We start from the raw sequence: 19,758 nt of genomic DNA, 5'->3' as shown, positions 1-19,758 counted from the left end.
CGCCCCGGCCCCGCTGCAGTCCGCCGGGGTAGGCGAGCGGGCAGGCAGGTCCCGCTCCCCGCCGCGCCCCCGGGCAGCCTCTGCCTGTCTGTCCGTCCGTCTGTCCGCCTGCCTCTCCCGGCAGGTGCTTCCAGCACAAAGGCGGCGGAGCGCGGTGTGCATTCGGTATTCCGCAGCCGGGTTACACGTGAGCCAGCCGGAGCGTGGCGGGGCCGGGAGGAGAGGGGCGGGCGGGCGGGCCGGTGCGGGGCAGCGGCAGCGGCAGGAGGAGGAGGAGGAGGAGAAGGAGGAGGAAGGCGATGCTCAGCGCCCGGCCGATCGGCCTCTGCTGCGGCGCTGCCGGCTGCCCGGCCCGGCCCGGCCTCTGCGGGCACCGGGACCCGCAGGGAGCGCGGGGGGTTCCTACACTTCCAGGCGGGGCCCCGCCGCCCCGGCACGAGCATGCACGCGCGCGCCCGCGCGTACAGGTGTGCGGGCGCGTGCCGGCGCACCTGCACTCGCGTGCAGGCGCAACACGTGCGCGCGCAGACGCGCATGCAGCCACCCGGCGGGCAGGGACGCGCGCCCACCCACCTGCCACCCCCGTGCGCGCCCCCGCGGGCCCGCACGTGACCGCCGCAACCCGCCCCGGCCCGGCGGCGGGGCAAGAATTCAGGTGCGCGGCGGGGGACACGGACACGGACCCGGACACGGACACGGACACGGACCGACCCGCGCTGCCGCCGGTGCCGCAGCCCCCCCCCCGCCCCTCCCGCCCTGCCGCTCTCGCGCGGCCGGTGCGCCCCTCCGCCTCGGGCTCCGCCCGCCGCTGGGCCACGCTCCCTCCCCGCGGCAGGCCCCGCCCCCCGGGCCCTCTGCCGGCGCCCATTGGCGGAGGCAGCGGCGGGGCGGAGCCGGCGGTGTATATGAAGGGGCGCGGCAGGCGGGGAGCGCGGCTGCTCTGTGCCCCGTGGGCTCCGCTCCGCTCCCCTCGCCGCTGCTCCCGCCCCCCACCGGTGGCTTTCCCCCCCCCCCCCCCCCGCTACCCCGGCGGGCCAGCGCCGCCGGCTGCCCCGTAGCGCGGGCGGGCGCACCCAGACCACCCCGGTGCCGCGGGGCACGGAGCCCGGCCGGGGCCTGCCCGCGCCGCCCGCCGAGGGCTAGACCTCTCCCCGCCGCTCGCCCGCCCGCCCGCTCGCCATGGCCCGCGGGAAGGCCAAGGACGGCGACGGCAACTGGAAGAAATTCATCTGGAACTCGGAGAAGAAGGAGCTGCTGGGCCGCACCGGAGGCAGCTGGTGTGAGTGCCGGGCCGGGGGCGGCGAGGCCGGGTCGGGGGGCGGCGGCGGCGGCGATGCGGCGGGCACTGCAGCACGGCCCGCGGCGCCCCGCCTCCGCCGGCTGCGGCGGGGCTGCGGCCCCCGGGGAGGGGGCCGGGGCCGGGAGCGGCGCGACGCGTCCCCCCGCGGAGCGGGGGGGGGGGGGGTCCTGTGGGGCTCCGCGGGGGGCGGCGTGGGGCGCTGCCCGCCTATGTTTGACTTCAGGTGGGGCCGGGGGTGAGGGAAGGTCGGCCCCCGGCCCCGGGATGGAGCCTGGGGCGGGCCGACCTTGGCGAGGGCGCCTCGTCCTTGGGTCTCCTTCCCCGGTGGCTGGCCCGGCCCGGGAGCATCGCCGTCGGGGGAGTCTGCCCTCCCACCCGTCATCTATCTGCCTTAGACTTCGCGGTGGCTTTTCTTTTCTTCCCTCTTCTCCGGATAAAGAAAACCGAGCTAATTTTACCTCGTCGAGAGAGAACAATTGGCTTTTAATGCCTCCGCGAGAAGGAAATGGCTATACGTGCGTTCGTGATTAAATGCTCATGATGTATTTATTAGGTGCTGTACAAATAGCACTTAGACTAAGAGGCTTTTAACGTTTTCTTTACGCAAATAGACAGTCTTCCAGTTGCTGCCAACCACAGCTGGTGTGCCACCCTTGCGATGTTGAATTCGGCTCCTGTTGTAATGGATCAGCCGGAGGTGCCACATCCGGAGCTGCCAGCTTTAGCTCTGGCAGGCGGGCGGACTAGAGCAGGCTTCTGCTGTATCTTTACGTGAGCAGAATTGGGTTGTGGGTGCGCATGGATAGGTATTTTCTGCTCCTGAGGCACCAGGCAACTGCGCAGTGCTTCAAACGCGGAGGCTGAACCAGGTCCTTCTCCCAGAGCGCCCGTACCTATCCGCCTAGGACTGATTTCCATTTGCGGAGTCGATCTGCAGGCTGATGATCCGATTCCTCTGTTATAAACCTACCTGTTGCGGGAAGCTTTCTTGTTCAACCCTGTTGTGCTCGGTTGCTAGGCCCGCTGTGCGTTTTCTGAGACCTTGGAGTGGTTTTGACCTTTAAGGTGCCTTTGGCGTTAAGAGCATCCTGGCTGGGAACCTGATTAAATAAGCTACCTCCCAGCGTTTGCCTTCTGATGTTACAAAACTCAAAGGCGTTACGCTGCAGACAACAGCATTAGTGTTTGGTTTGTTACAACAGCACCTCCTATGACCATGCTCTGGAAAAAATTTCCACACGTCCCTGACGTCACAGCCATTTGCTTTACGCTGCCTGGATACCAAAGAGTGCTTTTAACTCCTGGAGCACCGTGTTACCGCACCGAGCTCTGCCCTCCAGCCCTGGCTGCCTCCCCTGCCTCTGGTGTGCGTGAGGAAGATGAGAGGATGGAGTGCCTTTCTGACAGCGTCCCTCAGCCTCCGTGTCGCTGGCTGTCCCTCCTGCTCGCCCGTCTTTCATAGACTTGAAAAGAAAGCAACCAGAACTGCCTGCTTTCATTGGGAGGCTTCTCCAGTGATGAAGTTTTTTTTACCACGGAGCTGGGGAGCGAGAAGGAATACTTCTGCCTACTGCTTCCTCAGCTTCCCTTGTAGCTCATCACTTCAAGTCCTTCAAATAAACCACCTCTTTTTTGTTTGCAATTAGATGAGGACAGTCCGAGATCAAGCAGGCTCTCTTTCAAGTACTCTTTGGCCTCTGCGCTGGCCTGCTTGTTCCTGCAGCCTGATTAGCATAGAGTTGCTTGGCATGGGCTGGCTTATCCTTCCTGTAGGCGGCCTGGTGATGCCTAGTACAGCATGTTACTGTGCAGTTAATCAGTTGAGATAATCCTTGTAAACTGGTAACTGATACCCAGAGTCTGAGCCATGCTGCATCTCCAGGCTCTTAGCCGCTCCCCCCTAAAATTATTCTGGGCATGTCCCTTTAGACCAAAACTATATTCAATCTTTCATTATGTAATTCACTTTTTAATTGGTATGAGCAGAGCTGGAGTGCCTTTGTAGACATGCAAGGCTGGTAAACGTGCGGTATTGTGACATGTCTGAGTGCTTTCCTACATTTGAGATTGAGCACTGGAGCTAATTTGGGCCCGAATTCTGCTCCCGTTGTCTTTAATGGAGGTGATAGCCTGAATTACTAGGGGAGGTCTGGCTTTGCAATTGCTTGTAAACCGGAATGAAACATTTACTGTAGACTCTCCTGGAAATAGCTTTGAGGCCCAGAGCTTTGCGGAATGGGTGTCCTTCAGAGCACACCCGTGGTATGGCTTCTTGCTGTTGGGCGCTTGCTTCGCTGAACGTCTGTCACCTGTGATAGCGTGTGATGGTGGTACTGGGTCAGCCAAGGGATCTTTTAAAATATGGAAGAACGTTGTTTAGTCTTCATGTTTTACAATCACAAATCCTGATTCATGGATTTCTAGGTTTTCAGGGGCTCATGCTTCCAGTCCTCCAAACAACTGGAGTGAGTTACATTTTCTGTCTGCATCAGGGCATAATCTTGCTGTTAAATATATGCCTCTGCAACAGGGCTTGCCATCCGAATTCAGCGTGCTGGGCTCTTCCTTCCAGGTGGCAAAGGTTGGAAATTTTGTCCTGAAATGTGACTGCCTTGAGGGCTTGATTTGATTCTTCTCTGTTTTCTCTTGCAGTTAAGATCCTCCTCTTCTATGTCATCTTCTACGGTTGCCTGGCAGGTATATTCATTGGGACCATCCAAGTGATGTTGCTCACTGTCAGTGAATTTGAGCCCAAATACCAGGATCGAGTGGCACCTCCAGGTAACTAAATAGGAGGCCCATGTTTGACTTGGTGCAAGCTGTTCTGGGGAGGCGGGTTGGTTACTCACCTCAAGAAGGAGGATGAAATAAGCATGTCGTTGCTGCAACACATATTTGTAGGGGGTGGGTATGTTCTCAGCCTTCTGTGTTAACAGTACTGAGGCTTGAAGGCAATCCTGCTAGAATTAAAGGTTGCATCGCGTGAAATATGCCTCCTGTCTGAGAGGAGCTCAAACCTGGTTTGCTCTTCCCTTCCCCTAAAACAAAGCGATGGAGTGAGGCTAAGAGGCTTCACTTGGGAATGAGTTGTATGAAGAAGCTGGATTCGGGTTTTTTTCCTAGCCACTGTGTTCCCATTGGTAAGTGAAGGGACAAAGGTAAAATGTTAGCTTTATCGGTGAAACTGCGGTGCACAAGGAGAAAGGGGACGGTACCAACTCTGGGTGTGCTTACTGAATTGTATTAGCCAACACTGAACTACACTGCGTGATCTAGAGGAGATGGTTGCATTTACTAATGGGTATTTCAGTTGAGTGTGTTGTGGGAGGTTAAAAGCAGGTCTTGTAGTTGCTGATGCATGACCTATAAAATAAGTCTCTGCTCAAAATTAAAACGATCAGTTGAGCAGTGTCTGTGGCCAGCCTGCCTTGGGTAGGGGCGAATGGAGTAACTAGCCCTTGCCGCAGGTTTCCCTGCTCTGCCCGTCCTGGCTCTGCTGTGCTATCTGATTCCCGCCGCAGCCAGCGGCAGCTCGGAGCGTGGGGGGGAGCTGCGCAACTGCTGCTTTCCCACATTACAAATGACCTTGAGGCTGGTTGGCACTGGGGATGGTAACGATCTGTCTCCAGTTGCTCTGTAAAACAGTTCAGAAGCTTTTAATAACAGTGGTATTTAAGTGACAATTGTGAGGCTGATGGCTTGTAGCTACAGAAGTTGGCTCTAGTGTCGCACGGTGTCTTAGAGCCCCGCTGTCTGCAGTGCTATGCTGTGATTATTCCCTGCTCTAACAACACTGGGAACGTTACCATCACCAAATGGTGTTTCATCTCGGCAAAGAATCATCTTTTTCAGATAACTGCTTTTCCACCAGCACTTTTTAAAGGCAGAACAGAGACTGGAACTGCTGTGTTAGTGTGTGGCACTTCTTAATGTACCAGCATGGCTGGGGCAGATGCTGTCTTAAGCACTGAAAGTGGCTGTTTCTGTCTCTGCAATGGGCTCTGACATTTGCAGGAAAGACTAAACTGTCACTGATACTGCCCAGAGCCATTAGCTGCATCTGAAAAGCCAACACGGCTAACGGTGGAGTAGTTGTTACTTTAATAACGTGTTTTTCCCCGGCCGAAGCCCAGTGGTCTCACCAGACATGAAATAATTAGCGAAGAAGCCCATGGATCTTGGGTCACATCCAGATAGACCTGCTGTTTAGCCTGATGTCACATAATTACTCATTCTAGGTAAACTGTTCGCTTTCTGTGTAATAGCAGTTTGCGATTCCAATTTCAAAGCAACTCTGTGGTAATATTTCTGTGTAAGATTTCAGCCTGCAGAGGCTTTTTATTCATCTCTTAATTGCATGCTGCACCAGTTTTTCTGGGGCTTATCCTTTTTTTAACCAAAAGAAGAACTGAATTTTGAGACCCTCCTGTAGCATGTACTAGAGAAATCAAAATGGAGGAAGAATGAAAACGTCGTTGGGGATCTTTGTAATGGCCTTTCAGGACATGTACTGAAATCACAGGATCCCGCTCCTCGAATATATGACAGTAGGCAGCCCAATAAACAGGGGTTTTGAACCAAGCTGTAATGGCACATGCATACAACTTCAAGGAAACAATTACCAGTTAATAGCGCAGGGTCTTTTGCAGGGCATCATGTGACAACTCTTTCTACAGATGAGGACAAGCTGGGTGTAAGGCGTGGTGGAGGTTGGCTCTTAATGCCGAGTCAGTTCCTCATCCTCTAGCACAGCAGCCATTATACCACAATGAGTCAAAAATAGCCTTTTAATGTAGGCTTTCAGAGAGACTGACACTGTAGTGAGTTGCTGCACCGCTGTGTTTGGCAGGTCAGCAGTCCCTGTATTCCCCTGCTGTGTAGCGCTCTCCCCTGTGCTGCAAGCACAACTGCTTTTCTGACAACGAACGCGTGCGTGGGCATGTTCACTCCTGCACTTGGTGAGCATCAAACTCGAATTTTTTTGTGATCTGGGACCCCTGCAGACTGTGAACTATATAAAGTAGGGTGGTGTGCAATTCTAATTCCTGGTTCTTGTGGCAAGATTTGCAAGCCAAGTTAAGTATATTGGCAGCCTGATAGGGCCTTGGATTTTCTAGGAAGCTAGAAAACCTGGTTTTATTCTTGTTTACAGTGCTCTGTCCTTCTTGGGCAAGTCACTGTTGTCAGCCCAAAATGGCTGGGAAAGAGGAAACTACACTTCCCTTCAGGATTTGCAGGAGAAAATGCTGTAGGGGCTGCTATGGTACCATTCTTGTTCTGAAATACAACAGATTTCGTAACAGCAACAGAACCTACAGGATGTTTTATTGAGTTATTGACATGGGTATAACATTGAAAGCCATAAAGTGCTATTTTTGTAGCCAAGTGTCATTAATATGCTAATTGGTTTCTGCATTGAACACAACAGGAATGTTATACAGGGCTTCAGGGCAAGCTGAGTTTTGTACCTTTCCATGATACTTTTTTTTTCCCCCCCCTCCTCTTTTGTCTTGGGGTGGGGGAAGGGACAGTGCAGCTCACCTTCTTGTCCAGCCTTGCCATTGCATTGTGACAGCCCCAGCTCCCCGTTCCATGTGCGCTGCAGGCTCAGACAATGCTTTAAGCACGGAGGACTTATCCTGCTAATAGGGAAGGGTGAGGATATTGCCTCTTAAACACAGTGTACTGTGTTTAAAAAATAATACTCCATTCTCCTCCTCCTCTTCCCCACCCCAATATAAATTGGGTTGTGTATCCTGCCATCTTGTGGTGTGCATCCTGTGAAACACAGCATCCCATCACTAGGGCTGGGGTAGGGGTGAGAGCTCACTGCTGCCTGTGGCTCTTTTTAAGTGGCAGCTGGCAGGAAGAATCCCTGCTCAAGCCAGGGGATTTCAGGTGTCCCTGCTCCAAGTGCTGCATGTCCATGATGTGTCATGGAAAAGGCTGGTCTGCTGTGAATTCCCCACTTGGCTTATTTAGCTTGGATAGCAGCGGGGAGGTAGCAGGAAGGCCCCAAGGAGCGTGTGCTGCCTCCTGTGAAGTCACACTTTGCTTCTGTCTTTTGTTGTCTCAGCACCTCTGTTTGGAAGAAATCTCTGAATCTCAAGCTCCAGGGATGTTACCTGCCAAGCAGATTTTGCTGCATTTGTAGAAAACTTACACCTGCTTTTTGTACTTTGGGGATGAGGCAGAAGGTGACTGGAAGCTTGGAAGGACATTGCTTGGTATGGAGGCTTTTAAAGCCTATCCTCATTTAGTGAGCTGGGGGTGGTGGTAAATAGGAATGGTGTAGTGATAACTCAGTTTGTCATCTGTGTCATCCCCGGAGTGTTCAGACTCATTCTGAACCAAGATTACACGGTACTTGGAAGTGAGCGTTGCGTGATGAAGCAAGAGTGGTTACTATGGACTTACACAACCATTCCTAATAACAAGCTTGACTTCCCACTTCTAGCTTCTCCATCTTCACCCTCAGGACACTTTTTCCTGAACTCTTGCTCTTGCAGTGTAGAATGATAAAGTCTATGTGGAAAATCTGGTTTTAAGTGAACTTGAATAAATGTGACTTTAATCTGCAATGGTGTTTTGGAAGTGGAACTGTAGCTTAAAAAAAAAAAAGAAGAAATCAATGAGTTTACATGGTTTTTTTTTTTTTGGCTTTTGGTACATTCACAGAGCTAGAAAGCCAACAGAAGGTGGTGTCTGTTACCAAGTCAAGGCATCACTCATTTATGTGGATGGTGTCAGTCAAGTGAAGATAGGAATTGTATCTCCTAGCAATGCACTCTTAAGAGCCAATTGCAGAAATTTTCTAAGGTAGTTTGTCAGTATTTTAGCAGTAAGTTACTTAATTCTTCCAGGTGTGAAGAACAGCATCGGCACACATGACACCATGGTGCATCTCTGTGGTAATAGAATGAGATGCAGAACTGTGGCAAACAGATTATAGTCTGAAGATGGGGAGAGGGTTGTCTAGACTCCTGGCTATGAAAGCACTTGAGGCTTTGTTTCTTTTCCCCCATAGGACTTGCTTTTGATGCCTTCCCTGTGTGCATGGAGCCCCTAAGAGGCTTATTCATGCCTGTAACTTATTGGAGCCACGTACTTCCTTAGGTGTCTAGCCCATGGTAGGTAGCACTGGAATGGCTCAACTTTGTGTTTTTTTTTCTTGTCCGTACTTGCTTCAGTTCCCTAATGGGGATGAGAGAAGGTTTCAGAAAGGTTACAGAAGTGTTCTGCAGAGGTTACCTCCTCTCGTCATACCAAATCAACACACTTTTTGTTTTTTTGTTTTTTTTTTAAAAAAAACAAGGTTGCTTAAGAAGGATTCAGTGATAGTGCTGCTCTGGTAACAGCACTGAAGCTTTATTTTGGCTATGGGATGTACAGATGGAAAACAAAGAAGGAAATGATAGATCTGTGCTTAGGGCTTTGTGTCTGGTCAGTTGCAGGCATGTGAGAATGGAGGCTGTGGTGGAAGCCAGTAATACTTTTTTAATCAGGATAAAGCTATTTTTCATAACAAGTCTTTCATCTTCACAAATATTTACTTCCTTGATCTCTTTGCTCTTGTCATAAACAAAGCAAGCACCTGCTGTACTAAAGCCTGGTCCAGTCTGGTTCATCCAAGTACCTGTAAATGCCCCCAGTTAGGCTGAAAGCAGCTCAGCTATGGCCCCAGGCTGAGTCTACCTGGCAGGAACGGTTGTTCTCTTGCTCTGGCTGCTGGAACGGGTGCACAGAGGTACTGCTTGGGCTTCAGTGCCATTCTGCAAAGATTTGCAAGACAGGGATGCTTTGGGATGGGAGCCTGTTCTCCCAACCACTTGTCTCATGGGCAGAGGGTTGGCTTTGGACTGTATGTATCAGTGGCCAGGCTCTCCGAACCAGAGAACAGGGACATTCTGCTAGGTGACTGTCACACCACAGGGTGTATATTGCTGACCTTCCCTTTACACCTGCCATGCCTGCATGGGTGCCTTTATGCGTTACCTTGGACAAGACAAAAAACAGAGGTGGGGAGTTCCTATGTTTTAGAGCTCCTGAGCAAAGCTGACAGCTTAACTGCCTGACTGAAGCTTAACGCCTGGCCAGTCTTTCCTGAATTTTATATTTATACACTTGAATAACACACCTGTAACTTGAACTCTGGAAAAGGCAGACCCAGGAGAGGAACCAAGGCCTGGCCTGCCTTTGCTGCAATTCCAGATAGCCACTTTGAGTGACTCTGAGCATGTTGCTTCCTGGCTGAGTGGTAACATGAGGAGGGGTTGGCAGGATGGAAGTCCCTTACTAAAATTGAACCCAGCTTATTTATTTTATATATATTTATTTATAACGGTTTGTGAAGCAAGAAAGCAAGTCATTGGTCAAAAAGGGGTTGAAAGCCACTGACTTTGAAGGATAGGATGTAATTCTGCTAGTGGAGTAGTAAGTTGCTTCTAAACTTGTAAAGCTCAACCTGGTCAGTTTGTACCAGAGGGAGTTTTGAATGGTTAAAGCTGCTTCCTGGAATAAAACTTGAAACCCCCAAGCTACTTGCTGGATGTCTCGCTATCTTTGACGACTAGGAGCTGCGTTTAGGGGAACAAAGCTAATCTTTGTCCTAGGTTACAAATTCCAACTCAGTGGGTAGCGGTGGGGCGGGGGGGGGGGGGGGGGGAGTGGTGAGCTGGCTTGAGGAGGGACTAAGCAGAAGCACTCAAGTGGCTGGGGAAAAATTGCTGGAGTCACAAGCTCTTGTGGGTTGGGGCCAGCCAGCTTAAGCTGCCTGAGTTTTGCACCAGGGGAACTTGTTGGCAACAGGCCTGTTCTGAAAGCTGTCAAAGCAAATGCTGCTCCCCTGCTCCTTTTTCTTGTTCTTGCTAAAATGAGGATGACAAACTGAACAGAAGTCAAGACCTCAATAATTACAGTGGCCGCCACAAAAGCAGCATGAACTCCAGTTCCCATTACCTAAGTTTAAAGTGTTAGCCCTGCATCAATGCATTCAATTAAAATGTGACCTAAACATCACGGAGGAGCAACTATTTCCAAGTCCCATAATGAAAAGCAAAGGGGTTGGCACCTGTCATCCGTGGGCATTACTTGTATCTAGTCCCTTCTCTTCTCCATGTATTCTTTTTCTATTCATCCTCCTAAAGTCAAAAGCAGAGCTAGTCACGCAGCCCAGAATCTAGGACAGTCTTTGAAACATCTCTCCCATGTGGTGGTATTTCCTACTCACTTACTTGGTGATGAGCTTCTGATTAGAGAGCTCAGCAGGCTATTTCTGCAATCAGAAATACCTCCTTATGGAGTGAAAAGACCAAGGAAAACGATCAGGCTGATTAATTTACTAAGTGAGAAAATGTCTCCTGCCCTGCATCCTACAAGGGAGACTGCACGAAGGCAATGTGGATTACAACCACCAGAGAGTGACCGTACCTGACTTGGGGAACCTCTTGTCTTTCATTGCAAAGGTTCATGAGTGGACGGCTCTGATGCATCCTAAATGCATAACGTGTTTGGCAGACTTTCAAATCAACCTATTAGGGGTACATACATAAGAGTAGGCTTCTGTGGGACTTTATTTTGTGCAGTTGGTTTCACATGCAGACAGCTTCCCTTCTGTCCTTGAGGAGAAGGCAGAAGTGCGCAGGGGACCTGTCGTTGACTTTTTTTTTTTTTTTTGAAAACCTTGACTTGTAGCCTCCTTCCTGGATTCTGCGATTTTTATCCGCTTAGCGATGCAAACGTCATGACGAATATTCCAGACTGTTGTTGGAAAGAGGATATAAGAGCCTGTCAGAGCCTCCCCTCTACTGAGCTTAAGCTGTTTTGTGCAAGTCCTGAAGTCTGAAAAATAGAGATTATTAGAATGAGTTATGTTCTTGGTGTGTGTTGCATTGCCTGGAGGCTGTGCAGCTCTCAGGTGTACTTAATGTTTTCTTCCTGATTTTGCTTTTCCTAGGACTGACTCAAATCCCCCAGGTACAAAAGACAGAAATTTCCTTTACTGCCTCTGATCCCAAAAGTTTTGAGCCGTATGTGAAGAACCTTGAGAAGTTCTTAAAGGACTACAGTGCTGATCAACAAACTGAAAACATAGTATTTCAGGACTGTGGGGGTAAGTCTCGATTGTTTCCTGTAGCTGAGGGCTTTGACCAATGCGTCAGGTCCCTCAGAAGCTGAGGGTGAGCAGTGGTGGTCTCTGGCTTTGGCCATTCCTTTTACCGTAACCAACGGCATGTTGGTAAACCGACAGGCTCTGGTTTCGGTCATACGGCTGCTCGTTAAATTGGTTTGGACAGACCAGACTTGGCCAAGGGTCTACCTAGAAGCTTATTGTAGAGGTTATATGGTTGGCAACTCCCAGATTTCACTTGGAGAAAGTTGCAGCTGACTCTCAGAAGCACGTGGCGCTGACCTTATCCTCTCTGAAAGCCCCGTGGTTTTACTGACAACTTTGCTAAAGCCAGTGTTGGTCCTCTTGGTGCAATGCAGCAAAACATCTGGGAGATGGTAACCATTAATAGATTATATGTAATAATGCGAATGAGACTATCACCTCATAATATGTGCATATAAAATCTGAGGGGAACCCGCTTGTTAAAGCTGCCCCCAAAAAATCTCTGGGCCAGTGGATTACAAATGTTGTTTGTTCTCTTGTCACCTGGAAGAATCCTCAGTTAAAAAACAGAACCCCTGCAAACTTGCTGGTCTGGGCCCAGCCCACACGGGGGTGGCTGGGTGCAGGGCTGTGGTGTCAGCCTCAAGAAGGTGATGTCACTTATCTGTTTGGGCGAGGGGGGAAGCCAAACTACACAGTGAAGCGTAAGTGTTGCTGTTCCTGACGAGCAGATCACGTTGCATGTGGTTGTCTTTTCGTTCCCCCACCGTGACAGAAACACCTACTGATTACAAAGAGAGAGGACCATATAATGATGCCCAGGGCCAGAAGAAGGTCTGCAAATTCAAACGTGAATGGCTGGAAAACTGTTCTGGAATAAATGATCCTACCTTCGGGTACAGGGATGGCAAGCCATGCATCCTCGTCAAGCTCAACAGAATTATTGGCTTCAAACCTAAGGCAAGTATCTCTTCCCTTTCTAGCAGAAGCTACTGACAAGGAGGAGGAATTGGTTGCAGTTTTGCTGTGCCTGCTTTGCCGTCTCTGGAGAGAGATCAGTATTAAACCCCTTCTGCAGAGCAGAAATTGTGAGATGATTTGAGTAACTGGCTTTAAAAATACTTTTCATTAAAAAGCAATGAAAACTGCGCACAGCAAGTTGGTATAACAAGTAGCAATGAACCTCACAGTGCAAACTCCCGGTTATGTCCCTGGTAACTTCTGAGCCTGCTAACTGAATTGCTCTAAAGGGGCATTTTCTTCAAATGTTATACCCATTTTCAGTTCCCGTGTGCTTCCGTGCGACTGTCCCAGACCGACTCTCTCTGTAGTGAGATCAGTACATTGTGTCATGCCCTGATCTACTATATTCTTTCCTCAGGCAGTGTAGAGTTGCCTGCCTTGCTAAAACCACTTAATTAAATGAAGTAGTGCTAATATTAACTATCAGACTGAAACATAGGCTATAAAGCGTGAACTACATCTGAGAGTCAGGCACAGCTCTTGCTGCAAGGAAGGTGAAGAGATCTTTAGGTTATTTAATGCAGTTTCCCAGACACTGTAGGATGCCTCTGTCACCCGCTTGCCCTGTGCTGCACCTGAAGGTGTGTTTGCAGTAATGCTGAAAGATGTTAATCTGGACAGGAACAGTTTTCACCTTTATTTTTTTCCCCAACACATTTAAATGCTAAAAAATTCTGTAAGAATTCAGTGGTAGGGCACATGCTATTGAATAAGGTGCTGTGCAAAACCTGCCCCTCCATCTTTGGGATGGAAAACAGTGCAAAGGGTGTGCTAAGCCACCTTCACCAGCATCTATCAGTGCAGTCGAGGATGGGGAACGGTGCCGTCTGGCTAACGAGTTGCGAGGGATGTTTTTCTTCGAAGGGAGCCTGTCCTGTGCAAAAGAATGAGTTGAATTTTGGCTCATCTGATCCAGGGTGGAAGCAGTGGCTGCATTTTAGCAGGAATGTGCTGTGCTTGGTATGTGGTGGCTGTGGGATGACATAAGATGTGCACGTTTGATGACGGGAAGAGAAGGGTTTGGTGTGTTTCTCTTTTCTTTGCCACAGGGCTCTGAAGAGCTCCAGACTGCATTAGGCAGCAGGGCCTAGTCAGGGAATGACTTTACATGTTTTGTTTAGAAATGAGGTGTGTATCCAAGGCAATATTTGTTTTCCTCGTTCCACGCTCCAGCAGAGAGACCCTATAGCTCTGGTGTCGGGCAAGGTGTGTCTAAAGCAGGTCTGAGACTTGCAAGGTTGCAAAGCAAAACTACAGCACTTGTCAAGAGACCAACATCAGGGTTGGCACTCCCCACCTTGCCCTGTCATACTCGGAGCCTTTGTCCTTCCCTGTAGGTGGTGTCAAAGTTCAGCAACGTCAGGGTGTGACTGCCACTCCTTGTTCTTTCTTCTGCGTTTCCAGTTCCTGCACCTGGCTGGCAGGCGGCAAATCCTCCCGCAGTGTGTCTCTTCCTGCTGCCGCCCGGGCTTTGCACAAACAAGCCCCGCTAGCTAGCACTCTGCCATGAAACACTTTCCCCAGCGACACCATGAAATTAAAAATAGCCTGGTCTGCTTCCCTTGGTATCTATGCACAGCAGTAAAGCTGTAAGAACAGACAACAGCTCCGCTTGGGTTAAGTTCCCCTGCTTCTAGTTGTGTTACGCTGCTCGTCCCTCCCAAGAACCGCCACCAACAGCTGTTGCCTCTGAAACTGAGCTGAAGGGATTCCGGTTAAGGGCACGTGTTTGGTACCATTGACCTTTGCTGCTGCGAAGGTGCTGCAGTCTGCAGAGAAGTGTCCGGTGTGTAACGTCCCCTTGTTTTGGCTTTCTTCTAGGCTCCGGTAAATGAGAGCCTCCCTCCAGAGGTTATGGCAAAATACAACCCGTATCTCATCCCTGTCCACTGCAGTGCCAAGGTAAGTCGAAATGCAATAGAGCAGAGTCGGGAAGCTGCAGGGGAAGACTTCAGTCTTTGTCCAAGTGTAGTTACCCCTCTCTGCAGACAACAGGGGTTGTTCTTACTTGGGGTGTCCCCCCTTCTTTGGAACAGGAGTGTCTCAAAACCTCACTGATGATGGATGACAGTTAGCGCTGCCCTCACAGGGAGGGGTAAAAGCAGGGCCAGATAAGGAAAAGGTGTCCTCAAAAGTAGCCATTTTGCTTCCAAGTGCTGCAATGGAGCTCTCAGCACGGTTGGCTGAAAAAAGGACTCCAGGGCAGAGGTATTTTACTTGACACTAAAGCAGCTGAGGAGCGGCAAACTTTTTTTAGCCAAAGAGAGTGCATTGGTAAGAGAGGAAGCTGTGGTTGTTTCCGAATGTGTAAAGTGGTTGAGGCTTTAAATAAAGGGAAGTCCTTTTCCTGGCTGATGCATGCTGGGAGGTGCTTACTGAGTTAGACAGGGCTTCAGTGTCCTCTCCAGTGTCGGGACGTCCTCGCGCTGTCAAGGTGAGGATCAGTGATGACCGAAGAGAGGTCGCGGTCTTGGCGAAAAACAACAGATGCTGCTAGGGGCAAGGGCTGCAAAAGGTAGAGTTGGGGTGATTGTCATTGTTCTTCCTTTTCCCACCTCTAGAGAGAGGAGGATGCAGACAAAATAGGCACAGTGGAGTACTATGGGATGGGCGGCCACCCTGGCTTCGCCCTTCAGTACTACCCCTACTATGGCAAGCTCCTGCAGCCGCGGTACCTGCAGCCGCTGGTGGCCGTGCAGTTCACCAACCTGACCTACGACATGGAGGTGCGCGTGGAATGCAGGGCCTACGGGCAGAACATCCAGTACAGCGACAAAGACCGCTTCCAGGGACGCTTTGATATTAAATTTGACATAAAAAGCAGCTGATTGTAAGCACAACTCTCTTCCCGCCCCCCTCCTGCCCCTCCTCCTAGCCATTTAAAAAGGTTAAAAAAAAAAAAAAAAAAAGAACAAAAAAGAAAACCTACTAGTCTTGAACAAACTGTCATACGTATGGGACCTACACGTAATCTATATGCTTTACACTAGCTTTCTGCATTTACTAGGTTAGAATGTAAACAAAGTGTAGCAATAGTGACAAATATTTATTCTACTGTAAATGACAAAAGAAAACAAAATTGAGCCTTGGGACATGCCCATTTTTACTGTAAATTATGATTCCATAACTGACTTGTAGTAAGCAGTGTTTCTGGCCCCTAAGTATTGCTGCCTTGTGTATTTTATTTAGTGTACAGTACTATAGGTGCATACTCTGGTCATTTTTCAAGCCATGTATTGTATCTGTTTTCTACTTCTTGTGAGCAAAGACTTTTGCTGTCCAAGGTGTAAATACTCAATGGGACTAGAACTGGCATGATACTTCTCATTATTTTGTTCCTTTTCAAAGAAAGGCCCACCTGTGAGATTATATTTAACAGCACTCCATAAGGCTTCTGACTTTTCTGTGGTGTTAGGGTTTTTTATTTGGAGGGGTGGCAGGGGAAACTAACTTAAGTGAAGTTAAAGAGAATAGATGATTGTGTACTGTGCTCTGTAGCGAATGCTGTCTCTCTCTCCACCTCTTCCCTCATCCTCCAGTATGTTGTGTGTGAGACTGGGTCAGACTATCACTCTCCTCAGTGATAGGCATAACTCCTTGCTTTGTATATTTTCTTTTCTTTTTCTTTTTCTTTTTTTTTTCCTGCTGGAGGCATCGCACACTGTGGTGCTAATGTCTTTATTGAATGTTTTAACCATTTTCATGGTGGAAGAATTTTATATTTATGCAGTTGTACAATTTTATTTTTTCTGCAAGAAAGTGTAATGTATGAAATAAACCAAAGTCACATGTTTGAAAATAAATCTTTATTTTAAACTTTATAAAAGCAATGCAGTACCCCATAGAATGGTGTTAAATGTTGTCTAAAAGTGCAAAACTCTATGTTCTAACATGTAATAATAGCCAGGAGTACAGTGCTCTTGTTGATCTTGTATTTCAGTCAGGTTGAAACATTGGACAAATAAACGAATGAACACACCCTTCTGTGTGCACGTCTTTTGCGCTGGGTGAGGATGGAGGCTGTTAGTTGTCCAGAATCTTGAAGAAGTACTGCACCTATTTCAAACAGAAAATACATCTTTATCATTCTCAGAATGTCTCAAGCTGGAGATTAGTTGAAACATGCCTTGGGTTTGCCTTCAAGTGCTGCTCCCACCTGTGAGCAAAGGTGTTACACATCAGCTCTGGAACAGCCTGGGTTGGTGTTAGTTACCTGAAATTTTTCCCTGAGCTGTGAGCTGCGTTAGAGGCTGCTGTGGCACATGTGCCCCTGATCACACCAGTCAGGGACCCAAAAAGCCTTCAGTCTATTTGCCGTTACTGCAGGTTCTCCAGGTCTGGAGGCACAGGCCACACATTCTAGTAGTAACTACAGGTAAAAATTGGTTTTATCCGTAGTAGCGGTACGTGCTGCAGGTGTGGGGCCAGGGTGCGCACTGAAGTCGCAAGTGGAAGAGTTTTGGGGCAGCGACTTGTTCTGTGTTGCTGCTGGGCCAACAGCGAACGGGCTCTGCCTGACAGGGCTGCTCCGATGTGACAAATGTGGCAGCTGGCTTCCTGCAGGAGCTGAGATTGCTTTATGCTGCATGACACAGATTACCAGGGAGAATTTCTCTGTGCAAAGTAACAAAACATGACTATCCTAGAGCAAGCTGCTTGATGAAGCCTTTCTCATCGGAACGCATGATACTGGAAAAGCAAGCTGCTGAACTTTTTGCCATCTGCTAGAAGGAAAAGCGCAGTTACGGTAGGCTATGGCAGTTAGCGTATGCGTTTGGCTGTTTCATGCTATTCCCCAGGAGCTGGAGGAAATCTCACCTGCAACTGTTTCACTGCTGCTGTATGTTTATAGCGCAGCAAGGATTTAACAAAGACACTGTGATTAAAGCTCTAAAATACTCCCCAAAGCAAGCTCCACTTGCACAGGAGCTGCAGGAAAGCTGAGCCATTTTGGCTCCCAGCAGTTGGTAGGTGTACTACTGCTGCTGGTTGGTGGTGTTGTGGTTTTTTTTTTTTTTTTGGGGGGGGGGGGGGGGGGGGGGGGAGGCATGGCTCAAGGTTTGTTAGGATCAACTGCCCCTACAATTCAAGTCTTAGGTGCACAGCCTGTGGCAGTTTAAAAAAAAAAAAAAACAAAAACAAAACCCAACCAATAGCAACAGAGAAAAACCCAACTCTGAACTGCTTTATAAATAAAAGACCCAACTCATGGTTAGATAACCTACTTCCTTTTAAGTTACTATATGAGCGCAAACTCCAAGCATGAACTCGTAATAAAGTTGACGGCTGATTCCAGGGGATGGGACAAACATTGTAGAAAATGTTCAGTGCCTGGAGTGGCTTCAGTGAGCAGGAGTCAAAAGGGGGGTCATATAAGGTACGCTTAGTAATAGCATATGAAATAAAGCAAAAACAAACCTTACCCCTCCCCCAATCACTTTCTAGTACCAAATCAGTGAAAGCAGGCTGGCCCGCCCTGATCACTAATTAACTAGGCAGTAATGGCAGTAGCGACCCTAGCCACACACCCTGCAGCCACCCACTGAAAAGGCCCAACTATTCACAGACCTCAGGGCAACTCTGCTATCAAAGGGCCGCCTCCACCCCCAGACAACCCCCCGACACACACAGCCAGGCATGTCCCCACCCCAGGGCAAATGCTGCTGTAATTTGTCAGCCCTAGTAGAGACACGGCATTAAAAGGCTGCAAGATGGTTAGGGAAAAACAAACAAACAAACAAAACCACACCTAACAACCAAACCAACACCACCCCACCCCCCCAAAAAAAAAAAATCCCCTATCCACCAACCCCCCCCCCCCCCCCGCCCCCCCCCCCCCGCCACAAGCAGGTGCCGATACTTTTGGTACACAGCAGGCTCGATACTAAAAAACCCTTTCACAAACCGCTGCTGACACAGCCTTGCTACGCAAAGTAAGTAAGTATGTGGCTGGTCAAAAGCTTGGGGGGGGGGGGGGTGAAGATGTGACATCTCATCAACCTAATTTAAAATCTGCATTGCTTTCAAGATTTTTTTTTTTTTTTAAATCTATGCTGTATTGCCTATGTAAAAGCTATTCTCAGGAAGGCATGGCCTTCCCTACTGCCTAATAGGCCCTTTCCCTATAAACTGCCAGTTTGAACCTGTTCTTTCTGCCAGATTGGCTCAACACAGTTAACTGTAATTGTAGCCATTAAACGTGAATTTTATCCCCCTTCTTGTTGATATAGGACACCTCCATTTCAAGGTCAGAGATACACAAAAATACTAATAAAATATAAAGCAGAGAGAGAGAGAGAGAGAGAGAGAGAGACACACACACACATTTAAGGACAAGAACCTTTAAGGCTGTGGCTGCACAAACACACGCCAGCTACCAGTTTTACAGCTCCGAGCGCTGGCATTTCTGGGTTTCTGTTCCCAGTCTGGCTGAGGGTGGCTGGCCGGCAGGGGCCCAGGCACGACCCTCGGCGTGTGCGGTGAGCTGTGTCAAGAGCACAGAAAAAGGCCCAGCGCAGCAGAGTCTGCTCCTTTGCGGGTAGTAACTCTGGGTCCAGCCTCGGCAGAGGGCACCGACAGAACTGCTGCCACTGCAGAACTGCCGCCATGGGGCAGGTTTAACAGAGCGGCATCAACCCCACGGCTCCCTGCGCTGCCTGGGCACCCCGGCGGTGAGGCCGTGATCTGCCCCTGCAGCACACACTGACGCGGGCGAAGGCTGTCCTCACCCAACTCCTGCCCACTTGCTGTAAGCAACAAAAGGCATTGTGCTATCTTAGCCCTTAAAAGCCCCTGATTTTGTGCAACCAGTTTTCCCAGGCCAGGCTGAACAGCCTCAGCTTACTTACAAACTACGGAAAACCTCTTCCTCCTCAATTAGCTTTTATTGGATTGTTGAAGATCCACGCAGACTGTACCGACGAGGCTCAGACATCAGAAGCAGCACACTACATATTGTATAATGTTCAAAACCAGGTGCTGGTATGTTCTCGTTATATATAATTATCTTGATGTGGGTCAGCTGCCACCCAGCTCCCAGTAAAACCAGTTAAGAGCTAGCATATCTGTGGGTACACAGAAAGGATCCTTCTCTCCAAGAACCTCACCCTCGGGAGCATGGCAGTGCTGGACAAGAAACACCAGAAAAAAGGGCCACCTGTTACCCCACTCACAAGACATCCCATACAGGGTTTTGCAGAAGACGCAAGACCAAGGATTTCAGCACTACCAAGACAGACACTTGGGGTGCCCCCACCTTATGAGGCCCCAGCTGGAGAGAGCTGGAAGAACCCCACTCTAAAAGCACCAAGGTCCTTTTCCA

General features: G+C 49.5%; 3 protein-coding genes across 4 annotated transcripts in view; 2 read left to right on the top strand and 1 right to left on the bottom strand.

Moving 5' to 3' along the window:
- LOC121233447 overlaps window positions 1-191 on the top strand; it is a 54,957-nt gene extending 54,766 nt beyond the window's left edge. Inside the window, exon 5 of the mRNA XM_041124960.1 lies at window positions 125-191. Coding sequence (XP_040980894.1) covers window positions 125-191 — 67 coding nt within the window. The remainder of the gene's footprint in view (window positions 1-124) is intronic.
- A 785-nt stretch (window positions 192-976) lies between these two features.
- On the top strand, window positions 977-16,415 carry ATP1B1 (ATPase Na+/K+ transporting subunit beta 1). The gene is made up of 6 exons (XM_030019824.2): window positions 977-1,279; window positions 3,953-4,081; window positions 11,256-11,411; window positions 12,190-12,374; window positions 14,259-14,339; window positions 14,999-16,415. Exons 1-6 carry the CDS (start codon window positions 1,180-1,182, stop codon window positions 15,263-15,265), a joined length of 918 nt encoding a protein of 305 aa, XP_029875684.1. The 5' UTR covers window positions 977-1,179; the 3' UTR covers window positions 15,266-16,415.
- The window catches only part of NME7 (NME/NM23 family member 7), a 92,869-nt gene continuing 89,339 nt past the window's right edge, over window positions 16,229-19,758 (bottom strand). For both annotated transcript variants that reach the window (XM_030019822.2, XM_030019823.2), the window contains exon 12: window positions 16,229-16,493. In XM_030019822.2, the coding sequence (XP_029875682.1) occupies window positions 16,461-16,493 (33 nt within the window). In that variant the 3' untranslated portion in view covers window positions 16,229-16,460. The remainder of the gene's footprint in view (window positions 16,494-19,758) is intronic.

Source organism: Aquila chrysaetos, chromosome 7, assembly GCF_900496995.4.
Source record: "Aquila chrysaetos chrysaetos chromosome 7, bAquChr1.4, whole genome shotgun sequence".
In the NCBI taxonomy this organism is placed as follows: Eukaryota; Metazoa; Chordata; class Aves; order Accipitriformes; family Accipitridae; genus Aquila; species Aquila chrysaetos.
Note: the sequence above shows the minus strand (reverse complement) of the source record. Positions and strands in the feature narration are given on the sequence as shown.